Here is a 26118-nt window from a genome sequence, read left to right as displayed (position 1 = left end):
AAAAAAATAATTCATGAGGTGTTATATAAACTCTCAACACCTGCTAGTGTATCTAGGGTTACCACATTGCTGTAAGGGAAATGTAGGACATGCTGTCTATAACCCTCTGCCCACAAATGTACTAAATGTGCTGGTAACATTGCAACTGATGTCATGCCTGGATTTGATTGGCTGTTATGCTCAGAGCCGCCAGGAGGAAACGAGCACGGTTTGTCTTGAGGCAACGGTCACGGGGGAAAGAGCGGTGTAGCTCTGACTGTAAACGTGTATGGTAAGTGTGGCGATATGATGGGGAATTTACGTAGTGTGGTTCCTTTAAAATTCTATAGTTTATTTGTTCATTTCTTTACCCTATATTAGGTTTTTGTTATTCTAATTTCTAATTAAATTAATATTAGTTTGGGTATTGAGGAACCTATTCTTAGAATTCTCGGTCGTATGGCCGCATTCACTATACACGCATTGACCCCTAATTACTTGTCAATTTAAGTTGTAGAATATAAATTTAAGTTGCATATCATACAGTTGTGTGATTATGGATATATAAAGAAAGGGAATTTATTTACTTTTGATTGTTACAATTCTATAAAAGTACTTTGCACTGTTAAAATAAAAAGGAAAAGATCTAAGTTTCTGGTTTTGAATTCGTAACTAATTTCCTAGAATAATGGACTCTGATAACAGCTTGCTTTCACTGTGCCTCTGTATGGTAGATCCTGCTTTATGCAGTTGAGGTTGAGCGTGTTGAATATGAGTAAATGGGCCTTTTTTACAGCTTAGTTGCAAGAGAGCATGGTTCTAGTTCTGGGAAATTTTTGTTACGAATATTTGTAATTGATAGTATATTTAATTGCAGATTGGTTTGATCAAATTTGAAAATCAGAAGGTGGATAGTTGGTTGTTCGAAAGCATTAAAGATGAGTCATGCGACCGGCAATCCCTTCCACACGGTCGACTTGACTGGTGTGCCAGACACATTGCTGCCACTTGCTGGTGACTGCACTATGTACCAGGGCTTACCTATAAGTTCCACACATTATGAAGGTCAGTCATTAAACCCGTTTTCACCTGCCTTGCCAAAACCTCCTTTGCAATTTGGTGATGTCCGAAAGGAGGAAACTTCAGTCAAACAGACTTATAGTAGATTTCCCCATAAACCATGTTGGGTGAATAAAAGACCGTCCCAGAATTTAATAGATTTTTCTGCTGAATCGTCTTCTGATGACGATTCCTTCTGTGCTTCAGTATTCTCTGGAAGAGCTATGAATAAGTTGTCTAATAATATGGCACAATTTACCTTGAATCACTTTCTGCGAAATATTTCCAATTTGAACGATGAAAAGGCTGAAAATATCTTTAGATTTTTGTATTCCGTTCAAATGCTTATAGAAAAGAAAATGTTTCCGGTAAAAGATATTTTGATTGCTGTAATATCTAAAGTTCAATGTAGAATTAGTAAAATATGGTTACAACATATTCAACAAGGTTCCAAGTGGGACGTAATTCTAGACAGTATTGTAAAACAATTTTGTAACAGTCTAAGTGTGCATAGTTTAATATCTGAAAAGGTATTAAGAAAGCAAGAAATTTCAGAAGACCCGGTGGATTTCCTGGATACTAGGTTAAGAGGAGCCAAGATATTGCGAGTGAAATTTTCAGAAGAAGAGTTCGTTGGACTCATGATTGATAGACTTCATCCCTCTCTGTCTCAACAATTGTTATTTTCGGACACTCCTACTTCAATTCACGAGTTGAAAAATAAACTTAAGATATTTCAAAAACATGCTTATCTTTGTCGTGAATATTTCATGGAATGTAAGAACTTTAGTAAGACACAAACTGGGAATTCGGTTAGAGATGGGAATTTATTAAGAAACAATCAGTGCTTTCCTGTAGTTCCCCAGCAAAAACAAAGTTTTTCGAAGCATAAGAACACTTATATGATGCCTCAATATAACAATAGAGACCTTTCCGTTAAAGTAAAAGCATTGTTTGTCGAAGGAAAATTGGCTAACATTCCAACTCCGCTGTGTTTAGATACAGGGTGTTCTGAAAATGTTATAAGCCAAGGATTTTTAGAACGCATTCAACAAATTTGTAAAGTGGAAGTAAGAGAAAAGAATCTGAACGTCATCCTAGGGAACGATGAACAGTTAAAGTTGACGCAAGTAGTGTGTGTGCCTGTTCAACTGGGGCCCCTCACATGGCCAGTGGAACTGTATGTGTCTCCGACATTACCTGTAAATGTGATATTGGGAGTAAAGTTTCATATCAGAACGAAGATGGTGTTTCGTATGGACAAAGCCTTGTTAGAATTTGAAACCCTGCCTCAAAAATTTCCTATTATGTGGAACTGTGACAGCATTTTTAATACTGGACGTGTTTTTCAGGAAAATCCCCCCTCTACTTCTACAGTAAAATCCCGTTTCCATGATCGTACTACTAACAAGTTTTCTTCAAATGCATCAAGAAGAGGACCAGGACGACAACTAGGCAAGAAGACTGCTGTACCCAGTGATAGATCCAGTGATGGAAATTGGAAGAATCCACCTACTCGGGAGACAATTCCTGATGTGACATCGCAAGACGAGAACTATTTTGCACATCAACTTGGTGAGTGTAAGAATCAATTTCGTGATGTCATTTGTGATAAGATTGGCGTTATAAAAGATTTTGTGAACCATATTCACATGAAAGATAATGTGCCAGTTAGATCAGCCCCTTATTTATTGAATGCCGAGAAGGAGAAAGAACTAGAAGCTATAATATCGGACTTGTTAGCCCAAAATGTAATCGAACCTTCTAACAGCCCGTATGCTAGTCCTTGTTTCCTGATTGACTCTAAAAACAACACCAAACGTCTTGTCGTAAATTATTCAGAGGTTAACCGACATATTATGTTTGACGCTTATCCTCCATGTGTTTTGGAAGAAAGTTTGTCTAAAATAAGTCAGGGCACAGTTTTTTCTGTTCTTGATTTTAAACGGGCATTCAATCAAATCCCAATTAATGAAGAAAGTAAGAAAGTAACAGCCTTCGTCTCACAGTCGGGACAATGGCAGTATCGTACCTTACCATTTGGTTTAAGCGTAGGTCCAAGTGCACTAGCGAGAGTTATGCAAATTATGTTTGGTCATCTTAAAGGAGAATTTTTATTTTGGTATTGTGATGATTTGATAATCTTTAGCCCAGATAAAGCCAGTCATTTGAAACATCTCAAAATTGTACTAGAGATATTACGTAAATATGGTGTTACAATTTCACCTTCTAAAAGTCAATTCATGCAGGATGAAATATTTTTCCTAGGTTTCAAAATTTCTCAAGGAAACTTGCAACTAGACCCCAAAAGAGTAGAAGCTATTCATAATATCAGTCCTCCTAAAAATTTAAGAGCTTTGATGAAACTATTGGGCTTTTTACAATATTTTGCGAAATTTATACCTAATTTCCAACAAGTTGTAGCCCCTCTTAATGACTTAAAGAAAAAGAATGTGAAGTTTAAATGGGGATCTTTAGAACAAAACGCTCTGGATCATATTAAACTTCTTTTTGAACAACATGTTGTACTTAAATTGCCTGATATGAATAAAGATTTTGTTGTCCAAACCGACGGTAGTTTGACAGGCTATGGAGCTATCCTGCTTCAAGAGGACGAATTTGGTAATTTACGTCCTGTGTTTTTTCACTCGAAACGTTTGAAAGATCGAGATAAAAATCGTACGATATATGATATTGAATTATGGAACCTAATGTTAGCTTTGGATAAGTTTCATTATTATTTGAGAGCTAGGCCATTTAAAATTCAAGTAGATAGCATGAGTGTTGCTTGGATGATTAAGCGGGCAACAAAGTTCACTAAATATGCTCGTTATTTGGAAAAGTTGTTATCATTTAGTTTCGAAATGGAACATATTCCTGCTAAAAATAACGTATGTTCTGATTTATTGTCCAGGATGTATGATAATAAGAATTTTGACACAGAGACGCATGATTTGGAAGAGCTCACAAACCTCAATTTGACAATGTGGTCTCATCCTTTGTATAGTAATATTTTGTCGGACGAACAATACAAAGACGAAATCTTGAAACCTATAACAGATAATATTCGACAAAATAAAGATGTAAAAGATTATAAAATGGTCAAGGATGTTTTGTACAAAAAAACAAAAGTATCGGGGATGCCTTATAGAATTTGTGTACCTAGTAACACTCAAAAATCCTTGATTAAGTATTTTCACAACAATATTTATAGTGGAGCACATTGTGGTTGGTTTAAAACCTTGAAAAGAGTACAGAAACATTTTACTTGGGACAATATGAAGTCCATGGTTAAAGAGTTCTGTCAAACCTGCGACTTGTGTCAGAAAGCTAAAGAACGAAATGAGAATCCTGTTAACATTTTATGTTCACGTGTAATCACGATACCCAGCCAAAGATATCATGTAGATATTGTGGGACCATTGCCACGGTCTAAGAATTGTAAATATATTTTATTAATAGTTGATTCTGCAACCAAATTTGTTCATTTGGAAGGGTTAAGAGTTTTGAACTCCAGAGTAATAGTTGATAAGCTTTACGAGTTGTTTATGAACTGCGGTTTGTGCATGGAAGTGGTTAGTGACAATGCCTCTTACTTTGTCTCGCAATATTTCACATCATTTTCGTACAATTTTGGAATTAAACATATTACATGCACCGAATATAATCCTCAGAGCAATTTAGCGGAGAGATATATTAAAGTTTTAAAAACTTCTCTTCGAGCGTATTTTCACGACAGACAAAATGAGTGGATGAAAGGATTGAAAGAGATACAGTATTCTATTAATTGTTCAGAAAGCTATGCTACTGGTAACACTCCGTCAGAATTATTTATGGGGCGTATATTTTTCGATCCCTTGGAAGTTCGATGGCAATTACACTCAGAAAATGATCAATTGTCAAAGGAACAACTAGAATTAAAATGGAAATCTGCTCTTGAAAACATGCAGAAATCTTGGGAAAAAAGGAATCGCCTTTATTCACGTAAGTTTACGAGAGTACCCTTTGCAATAGGCGATCTTGTCTTGATAAAATCTCAACTTGTTTCTTCTGGCCCCGAACAGACTACAAGGTCACTGCAACTAAAATACTCGGGACCTTATCGCATAATACGATTCCTTACTCCTGCCAGTGTGCTGGCAGTGGAGGTCAACAACCCTTCTAAGCACAAACGTTGCCATGTAACTTCGTTGAAGAGATATTTGCCCAGGCGAGTTGATAACATGAGTTGAAACTAGGTCACTATGCCTCTCGACCATTCATTGTTTATTAGAGTAATCCCTTTCTTTGTATTGTTTTTTGAATGTTTTGTAATACTAAAGATAATGTTACGTGTTTGATAATTGTGAGAGTGTGTATGTAAAAATTCAACATATTGAAAATCATTGTAAAAGAGCATATACAGGGTGCACCTAAAATAATTTGTATGTCATAGAATTTCCAGTTTCTGGTTCAGATTTTATTTTACAGGATTTTACTGCGGAACCTGTGTCGACAACCCTTCAACTTAAAATGAAATTCGTAGATATGATTCCTGAAATTCTGGATAAACCAGAGTAACTTCTATGAAAATATGATGAATGTAATTTGGTAAATGTAATTGATTTGTAAGCTGTTGAAGATGTTTGTGTTCAGAGGTTAAGGTTTGGTATACACTAGGGGGAGGGGATGTTATAACCCTCTGCCCACAAATGTACTAAATGTGCTGGTAACATTGCAACTGATGTCATGCCTGGATTTGATTGGCTGTTATGCTCAGAGCCGCCAGGAGGAAACGAGCACGGTTTGTCTTGAGGCAACGGTCACGGGGGAAAGAGCGGTGTAGCTCTGACTGTAAACGTGTATGGTAAGTGTGGCGATATGATGGGGAATTTACGTAGTGTGGTTCCTTTAAAATTCTATAGTTTATTTGTTCATTTCTTTACCCTATATTAGGTTTTTGTTATTCTAATTTCTAATTAAATTAATATTAGTTTGGGTATTGAGGAACCTATTCTTAGAATTCTCGGTCGTATGGCCGCATTCACTATACACGCATTGACCCCTAATTACTTGTCAATTTAAGTTGTAGAATATAAATTTAAGTTGCATATCATACAGTTGTGTGATTATGGATATATAAAGAAAGGGAATTTATTTACTTTTGATTGTTACAATTCTATAAAAGTACTTTGCACTGTTAAAATAAAAAGGAAAAGATCTAAGTTTCTGGTTTTGAATTCGTAACTAATTTCCTAGAATAATGGACTCTGATAACAGCTTGCTTTCACTGTGCCTCTGTATGGTAGATCCTGCTTTATGCAGTTGAGGTTGAGCGTGTTGAATATGAGTAAATGGGCCTTTTTTACAGCTTAGTTGCATGTCCCAAAATGTAGGACTTTAAGTCAAAATGTAGAACACAAAACATTCACAATAAATAATACACATTTCCAGAACATACGAAATTATAGTAAAAACCTTGTTAATCTGGATCCCAATAAGCCGGACTTCACTTAATTCAGACAGGAAAAAAAAAAATATGCAAGGTTTTAAATGTGGCTAGAAGTGAACAATTGCATTCGTCGTACGTACTGCATTGTATATAAAGTATTGCTTTACATTTTACTGTACTGTATAGTGTATTTAGGCCTATGCCCTATATGAATGATATTGACATGGGAGCCATTTGTCAAGAAAATTTTAGCTTTCTTATTACTTCTATAAAAGGAAATTACATACATTTTTCTTTATGGCAATTAGAAATTAAACTTTGTTATCTTCCTACATGTGGTTTATCTTCTCAGTTTCAAATAAAATTCTAAATTCTGTAAAAAAGATCAAGATTTTACTTCATTTCCACCACAGTAAAACATTCAGAAACAATAAAAAAAATGTTAGAAAAATCCTCATAAGTCCACCAGAGCCATCTATTGTTCACCATAGCAAACCATATCCCAACATAGTAGCGATTTTTTTAAAACCTATTTTATTTCAAATTATTCAATAATAAGTTAAAATCAGACAATATTGTAAAAAAAAAAAAACTATTCAAATTTGTAAATATAAAACTTTGTAGAAATTATGTCAACTTGTATTTGATTCTGGAAAAAAAAAAAATACCAATAAAGAATGAGGTGAAAAATTATCATCACCACTACTGAAATAAGATGGCTGAAGCCTGAAATCGAAAAATTGTAAGTAGTTTCTTATTTCTTCATCCCAGGTTGCGTGTGTGTTTTACCAAAGCAATGTGACGTGCAATATTTGTATATTACGCCTAGTGTGCTTGAAAACATCATAGCCCTTTAAATACACCATAATAAACGTGTTTTGATGCTATAAACTGAATTTTAATGCACTTTCCATTGTTCTTTTAGGTTATTTCAGTTAATCCAGACTTTCGTTAAACTGGTCCACTCATCCCCCCCATTAGTCCGGATTAACGAAGTTTTATTGTAATTTAAAATTTCCAAGCTTGTAATCAATACTACACAATACACTTCTGAGCCAATTCATATCAAAATTTCAGGTTTTGTCAACATATATTTATGAGAGACCGAACAGTCAAACTGAAATTATACTGAACCCCAGAACCAAACATTTTACAGACGTTTTGGAAAAAATATTTCACGAGTCCATTGTGCTGATGGTAATGTACTCTCTCAACCTGAAATGGCAAACAAATATTCAGCAATTACCGTTAACTCGAAATGGGTGCAGAAGTTTCATCTAGGGAAGTTTTTAGTTCAAGAATTTTGTTCTCTAAATGCCTTGCTTTACAATCAAAATATGAATAACAATGGGAACAAACACCTTGTTTCATCAGCATAAACCTCAAGGCAAGAAATTTTACATCACTTTTCATGGCGACCTATGAAGTGGATCAAGAGGCGAACAGAATGATATATCCGTGCCTTATCCAGGATTCGAAACTCAGACCTCTGACTTCGTAACATGTCCACCTTGTCGACACTTACTGTTTCTGTCTTGTTCCTGTATTATTTCCCATTAGATACTTTTACACTGATTACTTGTGAAAGAATTTACAAATGAATATTGTAACATTTTCTTTAGATATTGTATTATGCACATTCCAAATGTAAGGAGTAATTTGTTGTAGAAAAATGGGGATCATGCTTGTGCAGTAGTTGTAATTATTGTTATATGGGGCACTAAACTTATTGCATTCTATGCAGAAATGCAAATACAAAATGTATGGAAGGTTGCAACAAACAGTACATTAATAATAACAATAATTATCTGCTTCACTATTGAGAACTCCTCATCAATAGTGATAAAACTAATACAAGTGGACATTAATTATTGACATCTTGAAATTTACTGGAAGTTTAATCTTGACAAGAATTTGCTGATACTAGTACTTGAAAAATACAAGGGATGGAAAACTTTTCAACCATTCATATCTACAAACAGCATGCTAAACTAAAATTAAGTTTAGACATACCCGAAAGCATAAACGTCTGAGGTTTTCGTGAATGGTAATTCATCTTCATCGTGTTTTTCATTTGCACGTAAACTACGGATTATTTCAGGCGACAGGTAACACAGCCAACCTGGTGGAATGCTCAATCCTTCCCTTTTCCTGTAACAAAATTCCAATGTTAATAGCATCTGTTGTCAGTTGGACAAGATGTTACATCAGAAGATGAGATGAATCTACAACTAATTGGAAATTTCAAACAAATGAACTGCATTCCAATGTTTTATTGTGACTTCTTGTTTCATCATGGTACCATGATGTCATGCCTTTCATAAAAAGTTTATGTTGTCTCTTATTTTTAATAACAGACCCAGACCCAAGACATGTTGCTCAGGATAGTGTTTGACCACAAGGCATCAAATTGATTATATCATTCGTAATATTTTTTGAACAATTGTAAAATCCTGCTTTTATGGGAGTTTTTGTGTAATTAGCATATGGTTTGATATATATAGATAACATTGTCTTGCTGCACATCTCACAGTTGTATAATTGAGACAATCATACTGTATCAATTAAAAACATGATAGCAACATACAGAAAAGTGGCAAAACAAACTTTACAGAAAATAATTTTATTTTAAAGTAGAAGAAATCATGCTTTACAAATAAAAAACCTACAGTTAAGATGGATGAAAAGTGAAATGACAAAAATGATGTATGTAAAAAAAAATCTGGTTTTAGTTTGGTAAAGGCAGAACTTTCACTTTGGAGAGGCCTGTTTTGGAAGTAAATAAAAACAAGTGTATACTAATTAAGGGTGGCCACTCTAGGACCATGATAAATTCAAGTATAATTCCTGGTTTTCAAGCTGAACTTTCTAAAAGTTCAAGGATGCAAGCAGATGTTTTTCTATTCCAACCTCTCACCACCCACACAGACACACACACACACAAATATATTAATATTAAGGGTCTATGTGATTACAATGTATCCAAAACTTCCAAATTCAATTCAATTAAACGGTGTATATATAGAATATTTAATTTAAGGCATGGAGTTTACATTTGCTATTTCACGGACTGACTCGAAGTACATCTACAAACCAAAGTCACAAATGTTATGGGATATACTAATCTACGAAAAATTGATAATTATATAAGAATTTCAAACTTAAATTTGCCTAATCAACTTCAAGATATGTTATCTTGCAATAATGTTCTGCCTGTCAGATAGATTGTTCTCCAAAAGACACGAACAAAGTAAACGGATTGAGAGAATTCTGTTTTACGATTTTCCACGCAGCGTTAGCTAAACTGTGAGATGAGAAACATGCCTTAAGGCAATTATAAATAAGAATAAATTCAAGTGGCCACGGTGGCTCAGTCGGTAATGCGTCTGACTACCATGCTCAAGGTCCCGGGTCCGATCCCCGGCCGGTTCAAATCCAGGAACTTTTCTAACGTTGGATGCGGCCCCGGCACCCACCCAGCATCGAATGACATGGGTACCTGGGGGAAACCCTGGGGGGTAAAGGCAGTCAGGGGCGTGATGCTGATCACATCACCCCCACTCACGATTGGATCAAGAAAGTGTGGGGCGTTACCCCCACACCCCCTATATGCCTTCATGGCATGGTGCTAAGCACAGGGGATCACTTTACCTTTTTTACCTTCTTTTCAATGGGATTTGGATTAATAAAGATTGCAATTTTTCATGTCTACGGAGAAAAATGCACACAGAAATCATGCATAATTCCCGGAGCCAATAATTCATGCGTAATTCAAAGAATTCCTGGTGAATAGCCACCCTTTAACTCAGTTTGCTTTTGGAAGTGATTCAGGTAAATGAATCACGTGTAAACACACACTAACACAATAGGAAAGGTAATTGTAGCACAGTCATATAAACAAAAGAGCAACTAAAAACTTGACACACATATATAAATAAAATTAATAAAGATCTCTCATACCTGTTATCGTAACAGAGTTTGGTAACACTGAAGAGACCAAAGTCAGTAATAACAACTTTCCCATTTTCCAAAAAGATGTTCTTACTTTTTAAGTCTTTATGCACAATACCCCTTGCATGAAGGTAGCCCATTCCCTGAAACAAAAGAAAAATTCAAGAATGTTTATATAAAAGATATGCATTCATCACTATATTTACAAAAATACTAGAAAGATCTGAACATGGCAAGAGCAAGGAGAATCTTACTGATAAAAACAAAAACATACAATGCAAAAAGTTACAATAAAATTGAATTTATATTCTACCTTAAAGAGCTTTCATAAATCTCAAAATTTACGATAACCAGCAAATAATTTATAAAGCTCTGATCCATCTTAATAGAAATACTTTCACAAAATTAATCCCTATTTTAATTACATGCTTCAGAAAAGTATGTCAGTTAAAAACAAAAAGAGACTCATCTTCATACCTCAAGAAGATCCTAACTGAAGAAATTAATTAAGTAGTATAATTACTCATTTATTCTTTTCAAAATTTGTAAATAATGATGTGAGTCCTATAGCATAGATTCAACCACTACTATCTGCAGTAATTGCTCACAATATAGACATCCATACATTACTTCAATCCTGAAAATAATTATTTAATACCTACTGAGGCACATGACAAATCTTGAGACTAATTCTTATCCTTTGTTTTGTAAAGTAAAAGTGTAGTTACCTGGTTACATATATATTACATATTTTGACATATTTTACCAATTTCATGTTTTTACAACATATTTCTTCAATTTTTTCGTAATAAGACATATTTCTGTATAATTACGTAATTTTCTTGCATATAATCGGTTATTTTAAAATTTCTTAATTTTTATTTTATAATTCATACCTTTAGCACAACGGATAGTTCATATTGGCAGGATAAGGAAATTACGAACGAAGAAATTAAAGCAGATGTCGTCTTCTTACCAACTAGTACAGAACAAAATACCCCTTTTTTTATAGCGAGCTGCCAATTATGCTTTACTTTTCACGAAGGTGTAAATCTGACATAATAGCAAATAACATTTTGGATAATTGCAGTGAACCTCACAATACATTGTCAGTATTTTCCCACTACATTATATGGTTCAAGGGATTCTGACTTCATTTAATACTCCACCCCCATCGTAGTCAATCTTCCCTGGAAGATACTGACATCCCGTATAATGAGACATTCGAAAGTACTGTTGTGCATATTTTTGGCTTTACTGGGGATACTTCTGAATTTTTCTGACATATTTTTAATTTTTCGTGACATATTTTTCCATTTTTATAACATAATTACATACATATTTTAAAGTTTTATAGGACATAAAGTCCTGGGCCCACACTATCAGTATCAACAGAAATTTCCCACTGGTAAAAAAAGGTAAAGTGCTCCCCTGTTCTGAGCACCACACTTTCTTGATCCAGTCATGAGTAGGGATGATGTGATCAGCATCACGCCCCTGACCACCTTTACCCCCCCGGGTTTCCCCCAGGTACCCATGTCATTTGACGCTGGGTGGGTGCCGAGGCCACTTCCAACGTTAGAAAAGTTCCCGGATTTGAACCGCCCGGGGATCGAACCCGAGACCTTTAGCATGGTAGTCAGACACGTTACCGACTGAGCCACCATGGCCACCACTGGTTCATCCCTATTTCCTACCATGCAGCATTGGTAGTGTGATTTTCCTTTACTTGCCAACAAATTAATGTCATATCTGCCAGAAACACTTGTTACCTGATCTTTCTGTTTGACTGCCGATTTCAAGAATTCTTCTTGTCCTTTCTCCTTTTTACAAGTTATAATTCAATTTTACCAATTTTGTAATGAAGACTGTTCAGTTAGTTCGAAACATGATTTCAAGAACTTTGATTTGCTTTGAGTCTTGTTATTCAGCATGTGTGGATGAGTGATGAAATTAATGACACGACTCACAAAGAACATGCACTCAATCACAGCCTGGGATTTAATCCCAGGACGTCTGGCATCCTAACACACTAAAATAATCTATTATATCATTGTTGCTTTAATGAAAATGAATTAGCATGGAATATTGCAAGGATTCATCCTAACAGCATATAAATATTACATGAAAAGCTAACCTGAGATATCTGCTGTGCCACAATAGTAGTTTTATTCATGTTGAACTTGTCCTTTCGCAGGTGAATGTGTGTGTACAGAGTCATTCCTTTGCACATGCTCGTTACAATGGCTAATCTTGGCAATTTCATGCAGGCACCCATGAAGAGGACCAAATTTTCATGTCTTGTTTTCCGAAATGTTGCAACCTGTGCAGGATGAAAAATGGGTCAATGTTAAAACTTTGTACAAGAACATAACTCATCACATACTGTATATAGTATTGCCTGGTTAAAATTATGATATTTTACAGCACAACATGAAAATAGAAAGCACTCATGTGAATTAATGTTGGGGAATAAAATATGCGGTTGATAATAAACACACGGCCATGAAAATAGGCAGATGGGCAGAATTGAGCTGGTGCCACAAATGAGAAAAGCAAACCAAGAGCGGAACAAAAGTCGCTGGTTCCAGTGCACTGTGTGGCAACGTCAACCAGACTGCTTCAAGCACAAGACGACCAGAGCATCGACATCTCTCCGGAGCACTTTTGTGTCATCCCTGACCTATTGAGTGATTAAATTGTTGTTTTAAGCCCACTTTATGCACAGAAAGGCTAATCGGGACTGGACCTATAGTTTAAAGTGGGATCCGAACCACTATGTGCCTACAACGGACATCGAACCCGGCACCCCTTGATTACAAGGCGACACGCTACCACTGACCTTTTGAGTGAATACTGCCAGTTTGTATCACATGGATTACAAAGACCAACTCTACGAGATCTTTCATTAACTTAAAACCTCCGAGCACACGGGGTTGTGCTCCAATGTGGCAACAGTGCAAACTTCTGACATTACTAACTCTTTCTGCGAAACTACTTGTATATGTTCTACTAAGTAGTGAAACAACAAGTGCCAAAGTGGATGGTGGCAGAGGACACCAAAATTATTAGAACCTCTACAAGTAAGTTTTGCGGAAAGAGTTAGAAACTTGTTACATCTAATTACAATTATGTCATGGGAAATTATGAATATTTTCAAGCAAAGCATGGTATGACATACTTCCAATGGAAAATTTAGTTAACACAAATTAATTTACCACATTATTGCTTCAAAATGCACACATGTTTATGTATGAGATAAGAAGAATATTAAATTAGCTGGCACACAATTAAAAACTCCTCTTGTGCCACATAATCAATAATAACTGCATACTTTAAGTACCACTTTTGATGTTAATATATTGGTAGTGGTATGAGATAAGCCCAGTCTTATCATTGGTTGCAAAGTATTGTCAGGTAAAAGGTGTTTAACGTCTCTAACATGCTTAGGAATCTCCCTTGCACATGTGAGAGAAATGTTCTAGGATTCAATTTTTGATAGGGTGCTGTGCTTGGCTGATAGACTTGGTAAGGCAGCTACAAGTTAATAATTTCCTGGTAGAAGAACTAAATACAAATTCTGAGATTCCTGAGTTATTTTATCTCTGAAATAATGTAACATTGGCAAAAAAAAAATCTTGTGTGTTCTTGGAGGTTTCCTGAAATTTCAAATATCATTTTATGATTCAAGCAGAGAAAGAAAGAAACAATATCCTTACCTCAAGTTTAAATGCTTCCAATGTCTGATCGTCATCTAGGTAATCCATGCTTAAAACCTTAATGGCAACATCTCCATGCCAATTTCCTCGGTACACGGTGCCGAATCGTCCCGTGCCGATTGGTTCACCAATCTTAAGCTCGTCAAATGGAATGTCCCATTCTCTTAGTGAGAGCTGAAATAATAAAAAAGTTATGTAAATATTGAGGACTCCTGAGAAAGAAAGGAATAAACCAGGATGAAAAAAATATCAAGGCCCCCCAAAACACACATTCAAGTGTACAAACAGGACCAATAATACCTATGTTTAGACATCCTAACCTGCCCAAGGACATATTTCAAGCAAAAAATGGGGTCCGAATATTGTCAAGATCTGAATTTAATAATTTATGGTGTGATGTATAATATGAAGTCACCAATTACAGCTCGATTTAGATGAAGTTAAATATGAGATTGGAATAAATCACTTCTGTATTGAAATCCTCTACAAAAATTAACTATAATAATAATTAGGGCCCGGGACTTTATGTTATAACATATTTTTCATTTGGTTTCGGATCTAATATTGGGGTGAGATCTTTACATATCTGATGAAAATCAGCCGAAATGGACCAACTTGACAAATAATATTTTGACATATTTCACCAATTTCACATTTTTACAACATATTTCTTCAATTTTGTTGTAATAAGACATATTTCTGTATAATTTCGTAATTCTCTCGCAGATAATCGGTTATTTCATACTGTTTTCTTCGTAGCTTTAGCACAACGGATAGTTCATATTGTCGATGGCAGGATATGGAAATTACGGAGGAAGCAAGGTGCCATCTTTTCTTAGTACAGAACAATATAATACCCCACTTTTTTATCCCGCCGACAATTGATAGCCATGCAAACATTATTGAGGAAAAATGTTCTCTCTCATTGTTGCACGGGAAGTAAAAAAGTTTCATTCTCATTTCTTTGCCTTTTTCACTTTTCACAAATATCAGTCAAAAGTAAAAATAACATTCGGTACATTACAGCCCCTACTCTACTCTATCGGGTATGGGAGAAATTCGAGAGTATTGTTGTCCATATTTTTGACTTTACTGGGAATATTTCTGCACTTTTCTGACATACTTGTAATTTTTCATGACATATTTTCCAATTTATATGACATAATTACATACATATTTTAGTTTTATAGGACAAAGTCCCAAGCCCTAATAATAATAATGCATAAAAATAGTACTTAGTAACTTTTAATCTCACCAGCTGGAACTAATGATAATTTTATTCTACAAACTTCCATTTTCATATTTATGGATGAATTTTATGTGAAGTTTAGGAGCTGTTATTAAAAAAAATAATGAATACACACACTTATATTTCTAGTTTACACCCTTTTTTTACTGCTTTGAATAATAACAACAACTACTATTATTATTTAAAAAATCTATTCTAACAGGACAATACTATCAGTATCAGTCGATATAAGCATATCGGCACATTGATTTATATGAATAAAAAAAATAGAACCTGAATAGAACTTAGATGAAAAATAACAAAAATACGTTTAACATAAAAATATATGTATCGGAATCCTACATAAGAAAGGGGTATCAGATGAAAAAATAATAAGATTATTTATAATCCTGTAATTTAAGTGAGAAGGTGTTCACACATTGCAGGCATCAGTTCCAATGTGGACATTATGAAAACACACACTGGAGAAACTGCAAAAACAATCAAACACAGGTGGATAGAGTATATTAAAAAAATAACCAATCAGCATAAGTGAAATAATTTAAAAACCAAAACACAACCTATCTGACATTACAGTTACTGGAAAAATATCACTCAAATTAAATGTGAAGTTACGAGCATTCTGAAAGAAAGGGGACATTAACAAAAGATGGATAAATGTAATACAAAGCAGTACGGATAATGAAACGCTCATCCCACTGTCAACAGATTCAGGTCTTCATCTTTCACGGAAGCAATTCAGCATGACATGATTCTGTGGATGTTCTTCAACATCGCAATATGCACCTTGCTTGTTACAAAACTATGTATTTTAGTTTTTCTTATTCATGTACCAATGTACATGTAGTAAACACTAAATAACACATTACGAGTATATAAATGGTTGTGTGCTGGATATTTGGACAAAATTTAATCTTGCAGGATTCACTTCTGCAAAGTTCATGCCATAATTTACGACACCCTGTCATCAAGACTTGTTTGCAATAAAAGCTACACTACATTATATGTGTGTACTTACACTGTTCTGTCGAGGCCACGGTCTTTCAACAGGCTCGCCATCCGACACCTGACTATCTTGAGAATCAACTCTGAAGGCAATCGTTCTCTCAGAATCCGTGCTACCGGACCCTGAGGTCCCCGACACTGTCTTGTCACTATCATTCGACTTCTGTGTTTCAACCATTTCATTGTTCGGAACTAGTGGGTGCGTTTCCAACGTGACATCTTTTTCTGAGTTTAGCACATCTGGAAGAGTCAAAATAATGCCATTTGTAGCATAAACAACAACAAAATATTTAACAAACCCCTGCTCAAGTTCACAAGTGGTTTCACCTGCAACCACTCTGGTTGATAACCCCACCCCATCCCTTAAAATTAAAAATAAGGTAGGAACCAATGAACTTTCAAAAAATAAATAAAAAAGGTTTATTCTTATAAATGTTAATATTAATAATATTAAAAATATAAATCTACAAGTAAAAAAATAACTAGATATAATACCTTTTCTAGCAACCATTATTAAAAAAAAATGCAAATACCAAGTAAAAATTAAAGATTAAGATATTACATCAACTCCAAATCTACCTTTGTGTTTCTTAGTCAGTACCTTATTGAATACTGTTACCAGTGGTTGAAGAGTATATGGTGAATAAAAACTCAATTACCTGGAAAGTGGAACTGTTGGTGCCTGGAAGCCGATGGTGGTGTCTGAGTCACCATCAATGCTGGACTAGAGGGGGTTGAGCTGTTGCAGCTAGATGTATTGGAACTAGAATCAGGACCCTAGAAAAACAAAAACTTCCTTAGAGACAGACATGGTCTTGAAGATGCTCTATAATACTACATGATATAAATAACGTATTGACGGGGTATCTATTCATCTGATAAACCATATTTCCTGACTCTTCCACCTTTCCCAAGCATTTATGAATGAGTTTCCGGACCACTCTGTAGTATTTTAACTATGTACAGTGCGAGCCTCAGCTACTGGACGGGTCACAGGTGGCAGATAGTGAAACCTCCCTCAGATATGAGGGGAGCTGCGAATAAGGGGAAACCGAAATAAGCAGTACCGGACCGAGGTGGCTAGGCTATCAGGGTGTGGAGGGTGTCCAGCGGTATGGACATACTCAGCAAATAACACAGATACCCATCGACAGCCTTGTGATATGGCAAATAAACACCGCCATAAAAGTGTTTGCCCCCACTGCCTTGTGGGCCTGGAATGATCCAGAAAGGCTAAGGGAGTTGGAACCCTGACAGAAAACAAGGGTGTACCTGGGAACCCACAGGTGGCAGCCCCACCACTCAGGTGTAGGCTGTGACAGGCCCGATTAGCTGACAGCCAAAAACAAAAAATTCGAGTTCAGAAAGAAGCAATCCGGACTGGAAATTGGAGACAACACGGCCTACGAATAGGGACATTGAATATTGGAACACTGACAGAAAGGAATTGTGGATCTAATGGAGAGAAGACGGATCGACATCTTTGGAATGAGCGAAACGAAATGGAAAGGAAGAGGAGAAATGAAATTGAGGAAAGACTATAAACTGTACGAAGTGGGGTTGGATTAGTAGTCAGAAGTGGAATAAGTGAGGAAGTAGAAGGGGTAAATGACAGAATTATAAAACTAAAAATGAATGTAAGAGGGGAAGTAATAGAAATAATTCAAGTGTATGCCAAACAAACAGGATGTACAAGGGAGGAGAAAGAAGAATTTGAAGAAGACTTGGAAGAACACATAGGAAACGAATGGCAAATTGTGATGGGTGATTTTAATGCACAAGAGGGAAGAGACAGGAAAGGGTATACGGAAGTACTTGGAGCAGATGGATGGGGACAGAGGAATGAGGAGGGAAGAAGGCTACTGGACTTTTGTAAGAGAAACGGACTGTTAGTAGGTATTAGCTGGTTTAAGAAGAAATATGACAGCCATAAGATTACAAGATACAGTTGGAAGCATGAACAAAAGTCTGTAATAGATTATATATAGGTAAACAAGTAAAGAAGAAAATGAACAACATTAAAGTAATACCCAGTGAGAACTTAGACAGTGACCACATGCTACTAGTAGGAGATGTGAGGAGATGGAAAATAAAAGATAACAGAGAGAAGGATAAGAGTGTGGAACTTGAAGGATACGATGATAAAAGAGAAGTATCACAAAATATTGCAAACAAAAGTGCCAAAAGATGAACCCAAAGGAGTAGAAACAGAATGGACAAGATTTAAAACAGAATTAGTAGAGGCAGCCGAAAAGGTGTGTGGAAGGACAAGCAAGAAAATAAAGAACTAGAGAAGCAGTGAAAAACTAAAATGATGCATTTAGAAAATGGTTTAAAGTTAAATCACGAAATGCACGAAAAGAGTACGTGGAAAAGAAAAAAGAGACAAGAGCAATAGTACAGGAGGAAAGAAGAAAGTGGATGGACGAATGGGCCAAAGTGCTAGAAGAAGATGTAGATGGGCACAAGAAAGTATTGTATGGATTAGTGAGATAAAGGAGAAGAGAAAAACAAGACAGCTGTAAGCTAAGGGATGAAAGGGGGAACGTTGAGTAGATGAAGTGCCAGTGGAAATGATACTAGGAGCAGGAGTGATTGGTGTGCAGTGGATGTACAGTGTGTTGAAAACAGTGTGGCAAGAAAGAGAAGTGCCAAGAGATTGGACAAAGGGACTAATAGTTCCCATATTCAAGAAGGGTGACAGAAAGAAAGGTAAAAACTACAGAGGAATAACACTTATGTGCCACTCAGCAAAGGTGTTATGACGATTGCATCATAATTTCAATTTTTGATGTTTAGTGTGCAGAGCTGCTGCTAGATGGCATAGAGATGCAGGATGTCCGGAGTTTTGTATTTGTAGTACACAAAATCGCCAACAGACGTATCTTATCTGTAATACAGGTAAAATGATGAAATTTTCGTTTGAGACATATCCAAATGTTAAAAATAAATGACTGTTAACGTGGATCGATGCAAACAGACACCTTAACTACAGTGTGTCCGAAAATTCACACAACCCGGTGTTTACGAGCGTATAACGGAATAGCGAAACGGAATGAGAAGAAACGCTTTCTGCCAAGAGAATGTCCTGTATATTGGGAAAATTTAGAGACGAACATATGTAAGAACATGCATGTTTTAATAACAAATAAGCAAAGTGTTGCCAAAGGCGGATTATTATTATTTTTTTTTTTTGCAAATCGTGTGTATTGACGCACAGAACTCACTGAGGTAAATTATTGCAACATTTCACAATACCAACGAACAATTTGGATGGCCATCTATTGAATTTGACAGAAAAAGAACTTTGACGAAGTTTCAAAAACATTGCACAAGGGAATAAATGGGCTGTTCCAAAAATCGATGTTTTCACAATATTACGAGCGACACTGGCAACACTGTTGTTGTCACGTGTCACTAACAGACGTGTTTCACCTCAGGCTATCACACTAAGGCACTTTCAACGACAAAGGAGAAAGTTGATTATTCTAGAACATATGCAATAAATTACATACACCTTGCAACACTGAAATGTGGGTACAGAAGAACGTGTATCAATTGTTATGTTTTCTGTGCCTTAGGTGGTTGAAATTTTACCCGTATAGAGTTCGTGTTGTTCATGAATTCACGGTTGCGTTACTGTCATTGGTTTCAATCATTCGTTCGACAAAATGGTGTCAATGTACTGAATAAAGTTTTTTTTAGTGAAGAAGCCTGGATTGAATTGGATTGGTATGTCAACAGCCAAAATTACAGACATTGGGCGACAGAAAACCCACATCAGTTGCATGAACTATCCTTGCACTCTCCGAAAATCGTTTATGGTGTGGAATATCGCGACGTCGTATTGTAGGACCGTTATTCTTTGAGACAACAGTGGATACTGCTGTGTACGGGGATCTCATAATGCAATTTGTTGCTCTCTTGGAAGATTACAAAAGTGATGCTTGGCTACAACAAGATGGAGCAACTTGCCATACATCTAATGAATCTCTTTGTATGCTGAGAGAATTTTTTGATGATCGTCTAATATCCAAGGATTTATGGCCCAGTCGCTCGCCTGATTTACCATCTGCAGATTTTTTTCTGTGGGGTTTCTTAAAGGGGAAAGTATACCAAACGAGACCCAGAAAATTGCAGAAACGAAACATTACACAGGAAATTGATAATATCGGTGCTGCAACCCTCAGGAAGGTATCTGAGAACATGATCACGCAAACCAACTTATGTATCCAAGAAAATGGTGGACACTTCCAACATTTGCTTTAATTTGTAAGAATACCCACATTTCAGGGTTGCAAGGTGTATGTAATTTATTGCATGTTCGAGAATAACCAACTTTCTCCTTTTGTCGTTAAAAGTGCCTTAGTGTGATAGCCTGAGGTGAAACACAGCTGTTAGTGACACGTGACAGCAACAGTGTTGCCAGTGTCACTCATAATATTGTGAAAACATCGATTTTTGGAACAGCCCATTTATTCCCTTGTGCAATGTTTTTGAAACTTCGTCAAACTTCTTTTTCTGTCAAATTCAATAGATTGCCATCCAAATTGTTCGTTGGTATTGTGAAATGTTGCAATAATTTACCTCAGTGAGTTCTGTGCATCAATACACACGATTTGCAAAGAAAAAAAAATTCCGCCTTTGGCAACACTCTGCTTATTTGTTATTAAAACATGCATGTTCTTACATATGTTTGCCTCTAAATTTTCCCAATATACAGGACATTCTCTTGGCAGAAAGCTTTTCTTCTCATTCCGTTTCGCTATTCCGTTATACGGTCGTAAACACCGGGTTGCGTGACTTTTCGGACACTCTGTATAATGTCTTATCTCTTCAATCTCGTTAATATCATTGATGTTATGCTTACAGTAATGGTCAGAATGGTGATTGTGATATTTCATTCAGGCAAATGATGTCTTGCAAATTGTACATGGATGTGGTGCAAATGCATTTGGAATGTTGACACTTTATATCTGAAGTAATTGATGAGTGATTGATAGTTCGTTCATGTAAGAGTGTAAACAAGCATTTTATCAGGCACCTACAAGTGTGAAATTATTTTTCTGTAGTTTACAGTTATTACAAGCATAAGAAAACAGTTTTTCGTTGAGATGTTTCAGGAGAACACACCAGTGACGTGCACTGAGGAGTAGCTAGTCTAGCAGAGATAGATCAATCAATCTCACATCTCGAATTATATTCAAATCACAATATTTATTGTCTTGTTAAAGCCATATTTCATATGCAACACTTTCTTTTCCACGCACTTCTCGTCTATCGATGTGATCCGCGGGCAAAGCTGGCTGGATACCCTAGCTCGCTCTTCTTCCGCCTGACCAGTTTCCAGGTAGAAACGACCGGCCGAAGGAAAAAGGAAGATTTCTACCTCTACCTCCCTTGCCCCCTCGCCCCCGCTGCAATGGTTGAAAGCCCAGGCTTTCAGGTCCCCCAGTCTATCTCCTATAGGACAGATAGGGGATTGGTTTCTCATAGATTTTTTTGTAAATTCTCTAAAGCACTCCGGGTAAAATTTTCTGAAGTACTTATGTTCTCTGTATTTACACAACCTTTTACACGTTGTACAATGTGTATGTATAATATGGATTTAGTTTTATTATTTATGAAATGGGAATGTGTTATGTGCAGACAATAATGTTATGCTTTCTTTCTTTTTTTTTTTCAAATATGGAATATATAATGTTTAAATCATGATTGGGAAAAGAGAGACGCGGTAGTATATAAATACGGAGAAACTAGTACTCACTTTTATCCGCGAAGCTGTTTTTTCTTCTTTTTCGATTAATTTCAGTGGCCACTGCCACCATCCTCGTTGGAACTTGCTGCGCTGTTGCTTGGCGTGCGTCTTTTGTTCGTAGTTCTCTGGCTGCCGTACCAAGACGCACAGCGCACCTAACGGCAGCCAGAGAACTACGAACAAAAGACGCACGCCAAGCAACAGCGCAGCAAGTTCCAACGAGGATGGTGGCAGTGGCCACTGAAATTAATCGAAAAAGAAGAAAAAACAGCTTCGCGGATAAAAGTGAGTACTAGTTTCTCCGTATTTATAATGTTTAAATTACAAATATGTGTTCAGGCTCTCTCTCCCTCTCGTTTTAGTAGTGTTTTCTTTAAATATACTACTCATGGTCTCTAACAGTCATAAATATGGATGTATTTATTTGGGCAAAAGAACGCGTGTACATATGGTTGTTGGTTTGGTTTATTTTACTTCGCTTTTCTGCCACATTAGGTTATGGCAAAAATGAGGATGAGTATGATATTATGAAATTCATGAAGGGGCCTCATATGAACAATCCAGGCCAGGATTCGAATACGTGATGAGTGTGCATTCTTGTCCTATGTGTTGCACTGAATAATGAAATAATTTGGAACGAAAAATGTATCTCAGAACTGAAAAAGCCAAATGAATATTATTGAAGAAACTACAAAAAAGTGTGTTTTGTTCCTGTGCATAGAGTGTACTTAAAACACCAAATCAACCAACAGTGGGGGATTGGTTATCACAGCATGCTACGACAACAGGAGTTCCGGGTTCGAACCCTGACCTGGGCATGGGTGTTCTTTGTGTTTGTCCCTTCATTAATTTTATTGCATCATCTTCGCAATTAACCAAATGTGACAAAAATGCGATGCTAAGTAACAAAAATCAAATCAAATCATTGATTGATTGCTCAATTTGGTTTATTTTACTTTGCTTTTCCGCCACTTTTGGCTAATCGCGAAGATGATACGATAAAAATGATGAAGGGCAAGTGAAAAACACACAAAGAATAACCATGGTCAAGCCGAGATTCGAACCCAGGATCTCTGGCTTAGTAGTCAAATTGTTTTTTATTTTCGAATGTGGGTGGGGGTTACGTGTACTTTCTTTTAGTACTTATTCATCATTTTGCAATCTTTTCCTGTTATTGACATTCTTTTTTTTTAGGAATAATGGGCCCTAAAGGGGGGAGGGGTGTGACCCACACCAATCCCCCCTGAGCATGCCACTGACTGCTACCCTGTGTCGACGTCACTGCACGTCACTGGAACACACACTAGCTTCATCAAACATTTATTTTCATTTTCACTACAGATACAGTAATAACAACGGTTAGCAATTTTTTAAACAAAAAGAATCCGTTATATAATGGATGTTGTCAATGTTACATTGTTGTAATATAGCAACCTAACTGTGAAAAGAAGCAGTCGGTTTTATTTTTATTTCAGATAAAAAAAAATTATCACATTATTTCTTATTTAATATTATGAATCCCAAATATCATCAGGTAATTCAAAGTCATCATTGTTCTCACAAAGACTCTTGATGTTTTCTGTTACATTAAATTTTAAAAATGGTGGCTTACTCCATTTCTGAAAAAGAAAACTCCGTACTGGAGCTATGTTACAAATTTCATTATTTAATTTATTCCAGTGTTCTTCAGCAATGAACGAAGCTTCCCAGACATTCAACTCTGTTTCCCGTCAATCTTTTTAAAACTTGAATTATCCTGTGAATTACGGAAATCACAAAAAAAAAAAAAAAAAAATTCTGCTGTAAATATTAGAGAACCAAAACATGAACTCCTTTACACAGGAATAAACTAAGTACTCTGGTAACTATATAAATGTGCTATAAGAAGTGAAATGTTGATTTTGTGTAATAAGTAAAATTTTAAAATCAAATTTAGCTTTTTATTCACCATTTTAACATTGAAATGCCATTTTATTTACCACTTTTGATCCCAATATGTGCCCAGTTTTTATACCATCATCTTGATTTTTTATTTACCATAAATATGTAGCTCTATACAGGGTGTACCATAAGTAATAGCACAAACTGACATAGTTGAAAGTACATGATAATAGAAGCAAAAAAGTCTCAGTAAACATGGGTCTGCAAACGAGCCATTTTCAAAATAATTGCGAATGTGTGGTTACAAGCCGCCACTGTCTTCATTGTTTGTAAACATCTTCCTAGTTCATAAAATGTGCTCTTCTTTGCTGTAAGGTTCCATTTTCACTACGCAGTACAACTGATGTGATTCCCACAGTATGATTAGACTGTATACTGATTGTATCCATCCTGTTTGATTACAACGCCACCTGTTGGAAATGTTCTATTTTGTAAACAAAGAGCAAACCTCGGAACGAGAAAGGAGCAAAGCACTCAGTGTTTACAAAATGCAATCAGTGATGGCTTCTAACCACACATTCGCACACATAATTAGCATTTTACCAACTAGGATGACGTTTACAAACAATGAAGTCAGTGGCGACTTGTAACCACACATTCGCAATTATCTCGAAAATGGCTCGTTTGCAGACCCATGTTTACTGAGACTTTTTTGCTTCTATTATCGTGTACTTTCAACTGTGTCAGTTTGCGCTATTACTTATGATACACCCTGTATATATATGTTTTCCACTGGAACTAAATCACGTAAATCACTCAAAAAACTTTGCTTCAAAATATCCATAACTTCACATGAGATAATAATTTAATCACAAAATCCATTTCTCCCCACAATGTTGTTGCAAAAATAATGAAACTCAGGAACATTGCATAACCTTCTACCTTTTTTCATTTATCTGCCCTTCTGGTTCCTATCCTTTATTTTTTCGTGTGTATGTACATATTTATTTAAATTTGAAAATATGCTGACTTACCGGAAAAGGTGGGATGCTAATTGGTTGTTGCGGATGAGACTTCTTCCGCCTACTAAAGTTAGTTATGAAGTTAACAGGGTGACTAGAGGTTGAATATGCTGTTCTCGTCAGAATAGGGGACTCGACTGCAAAGGATAAGATAGCATTCAGTACATAAACATTAATCTATAAGAAGTAGACACGTTATAATAAATTGCTGTCCTAATATTAAAATGCACCCTTATTCTCTTTTGATATTTTCTTGGAGCTTAAAAAGAAAAAGAACTGAAAGTTTCTATAATTCTTCCAGCCAAATAAAATATGTGAGTACTTATAAACCTTATACTAGACTGAAATACATGCTTGTAAGTGGAGGTATTTAGTTTAATAAGTATACTTAATTTTTGATGGAAACACGAAATATGAAATAACATATTGTAATATTAATTTTTCATGTTTTTGAAGGGTATGAGGTGCATTTTCCTATCACGTTTTGTCACCAAATTATGTGAACTAAACAGCAAAATAAATGCTATAACATAAATTTGGAGTTTATTTAGCAATGCAACACTTTCTATGAACTACATAAATGTGCAATTAGAAGGGAAATGTTTATTTTGTGTACTAAGTGTAATTTCTAAAACAAAATTTACGGTTATATTCACCATTTTAACATTGAAATGATATTTTGAAAAATCAATTTTGAGAATATTGTAACACCACGTTAATCCGGACTAATGGTGGAATAAGTTGACCAGTTTAACGAAAGTCCAGATTAACTTAAAGAACCTAAAAGAACAGTAGAAAGTGCATTAAACTCCGCTTATAACAACACAACACCTTTATTATGGTGTATTTAAAGGGCAAAGGCCTAAATACACTATACAGTACAGTACAAAGTCTGCAGGAAACAGAATTTCATCAGTGGTTGACTGCCTTTTCTTTGGGAAGTTCTCTTGTTGCCTTCTAGTCACATTTAAATCCTTGCATTCTGCTTTTTCCCCCCCTTTTGTCTGTCCGGATTAAGTGCAGTCCAGCTTATCAGGGTTCGAATTAACGAGGTTTTACTGTAT

At 35.8% G+C, this 26118-nt stretch overlaps 1 protein-coding gene across 2 annotated transcripts in view; it reads right to left on the bottom strand.

Moving 5' to 3' along the window:
- ksr (kinase suppressor of ras) overlaps positions 1-26118 on the bottom strand; it is a 57154-nt gene that overhangs the window by 5563 nt on the left and 25473 nt on the right. For both annotated transcript variants that reach the window (XM_083128378.1, XM_083128379.1), the window contains exons 9-15: positions 25067-25191; positions 17053-17170; positions 16407-16633; positions 14140-14313; positions 12558-12743; positions 10430-10563; positions 8483-8620 (exon numbers count right to left, since the gene is read on the bottom strand). In XM_083128378.1, coding sequence (XP_082984504.1) covers positions 8483-8620; positions 10430-10563; positions 12558-12743; positions 14140-14313; positions 16407-16633; positions 17053-17170; positions 25067-25191 — 1102 coding nt within the window. The remainder of the gene's footprint in view (positions 1-8482; positions 8621-10429; positions 10564-12557; positions 12744-14139; positions 14314-16406; positions 16634-17052; positions 17171-25066; positions 25192-26118) is intronic.

The sequence above is a fragment of the Lepisma saccharinum genome, chromosome 9, assembly GCF_977018435.1.
Source record: "Lepisma saccharinum chromosome 9, izLepSacc3.1, whole genome shotgun sequence".
NCBI classification, from domain to species: domain Eukaryota; kingdom Metazoa; phylum Arthropoda; class Insecta; order Zygentoma; family Lepismatidae; genus Lepisma; species Lepisma saccharinum.
The sequence above is the reverse complement of the archived record's forward strand: the minus strand, read 5'-3'. Positions and strand labels throughout refer to the sequence as shown.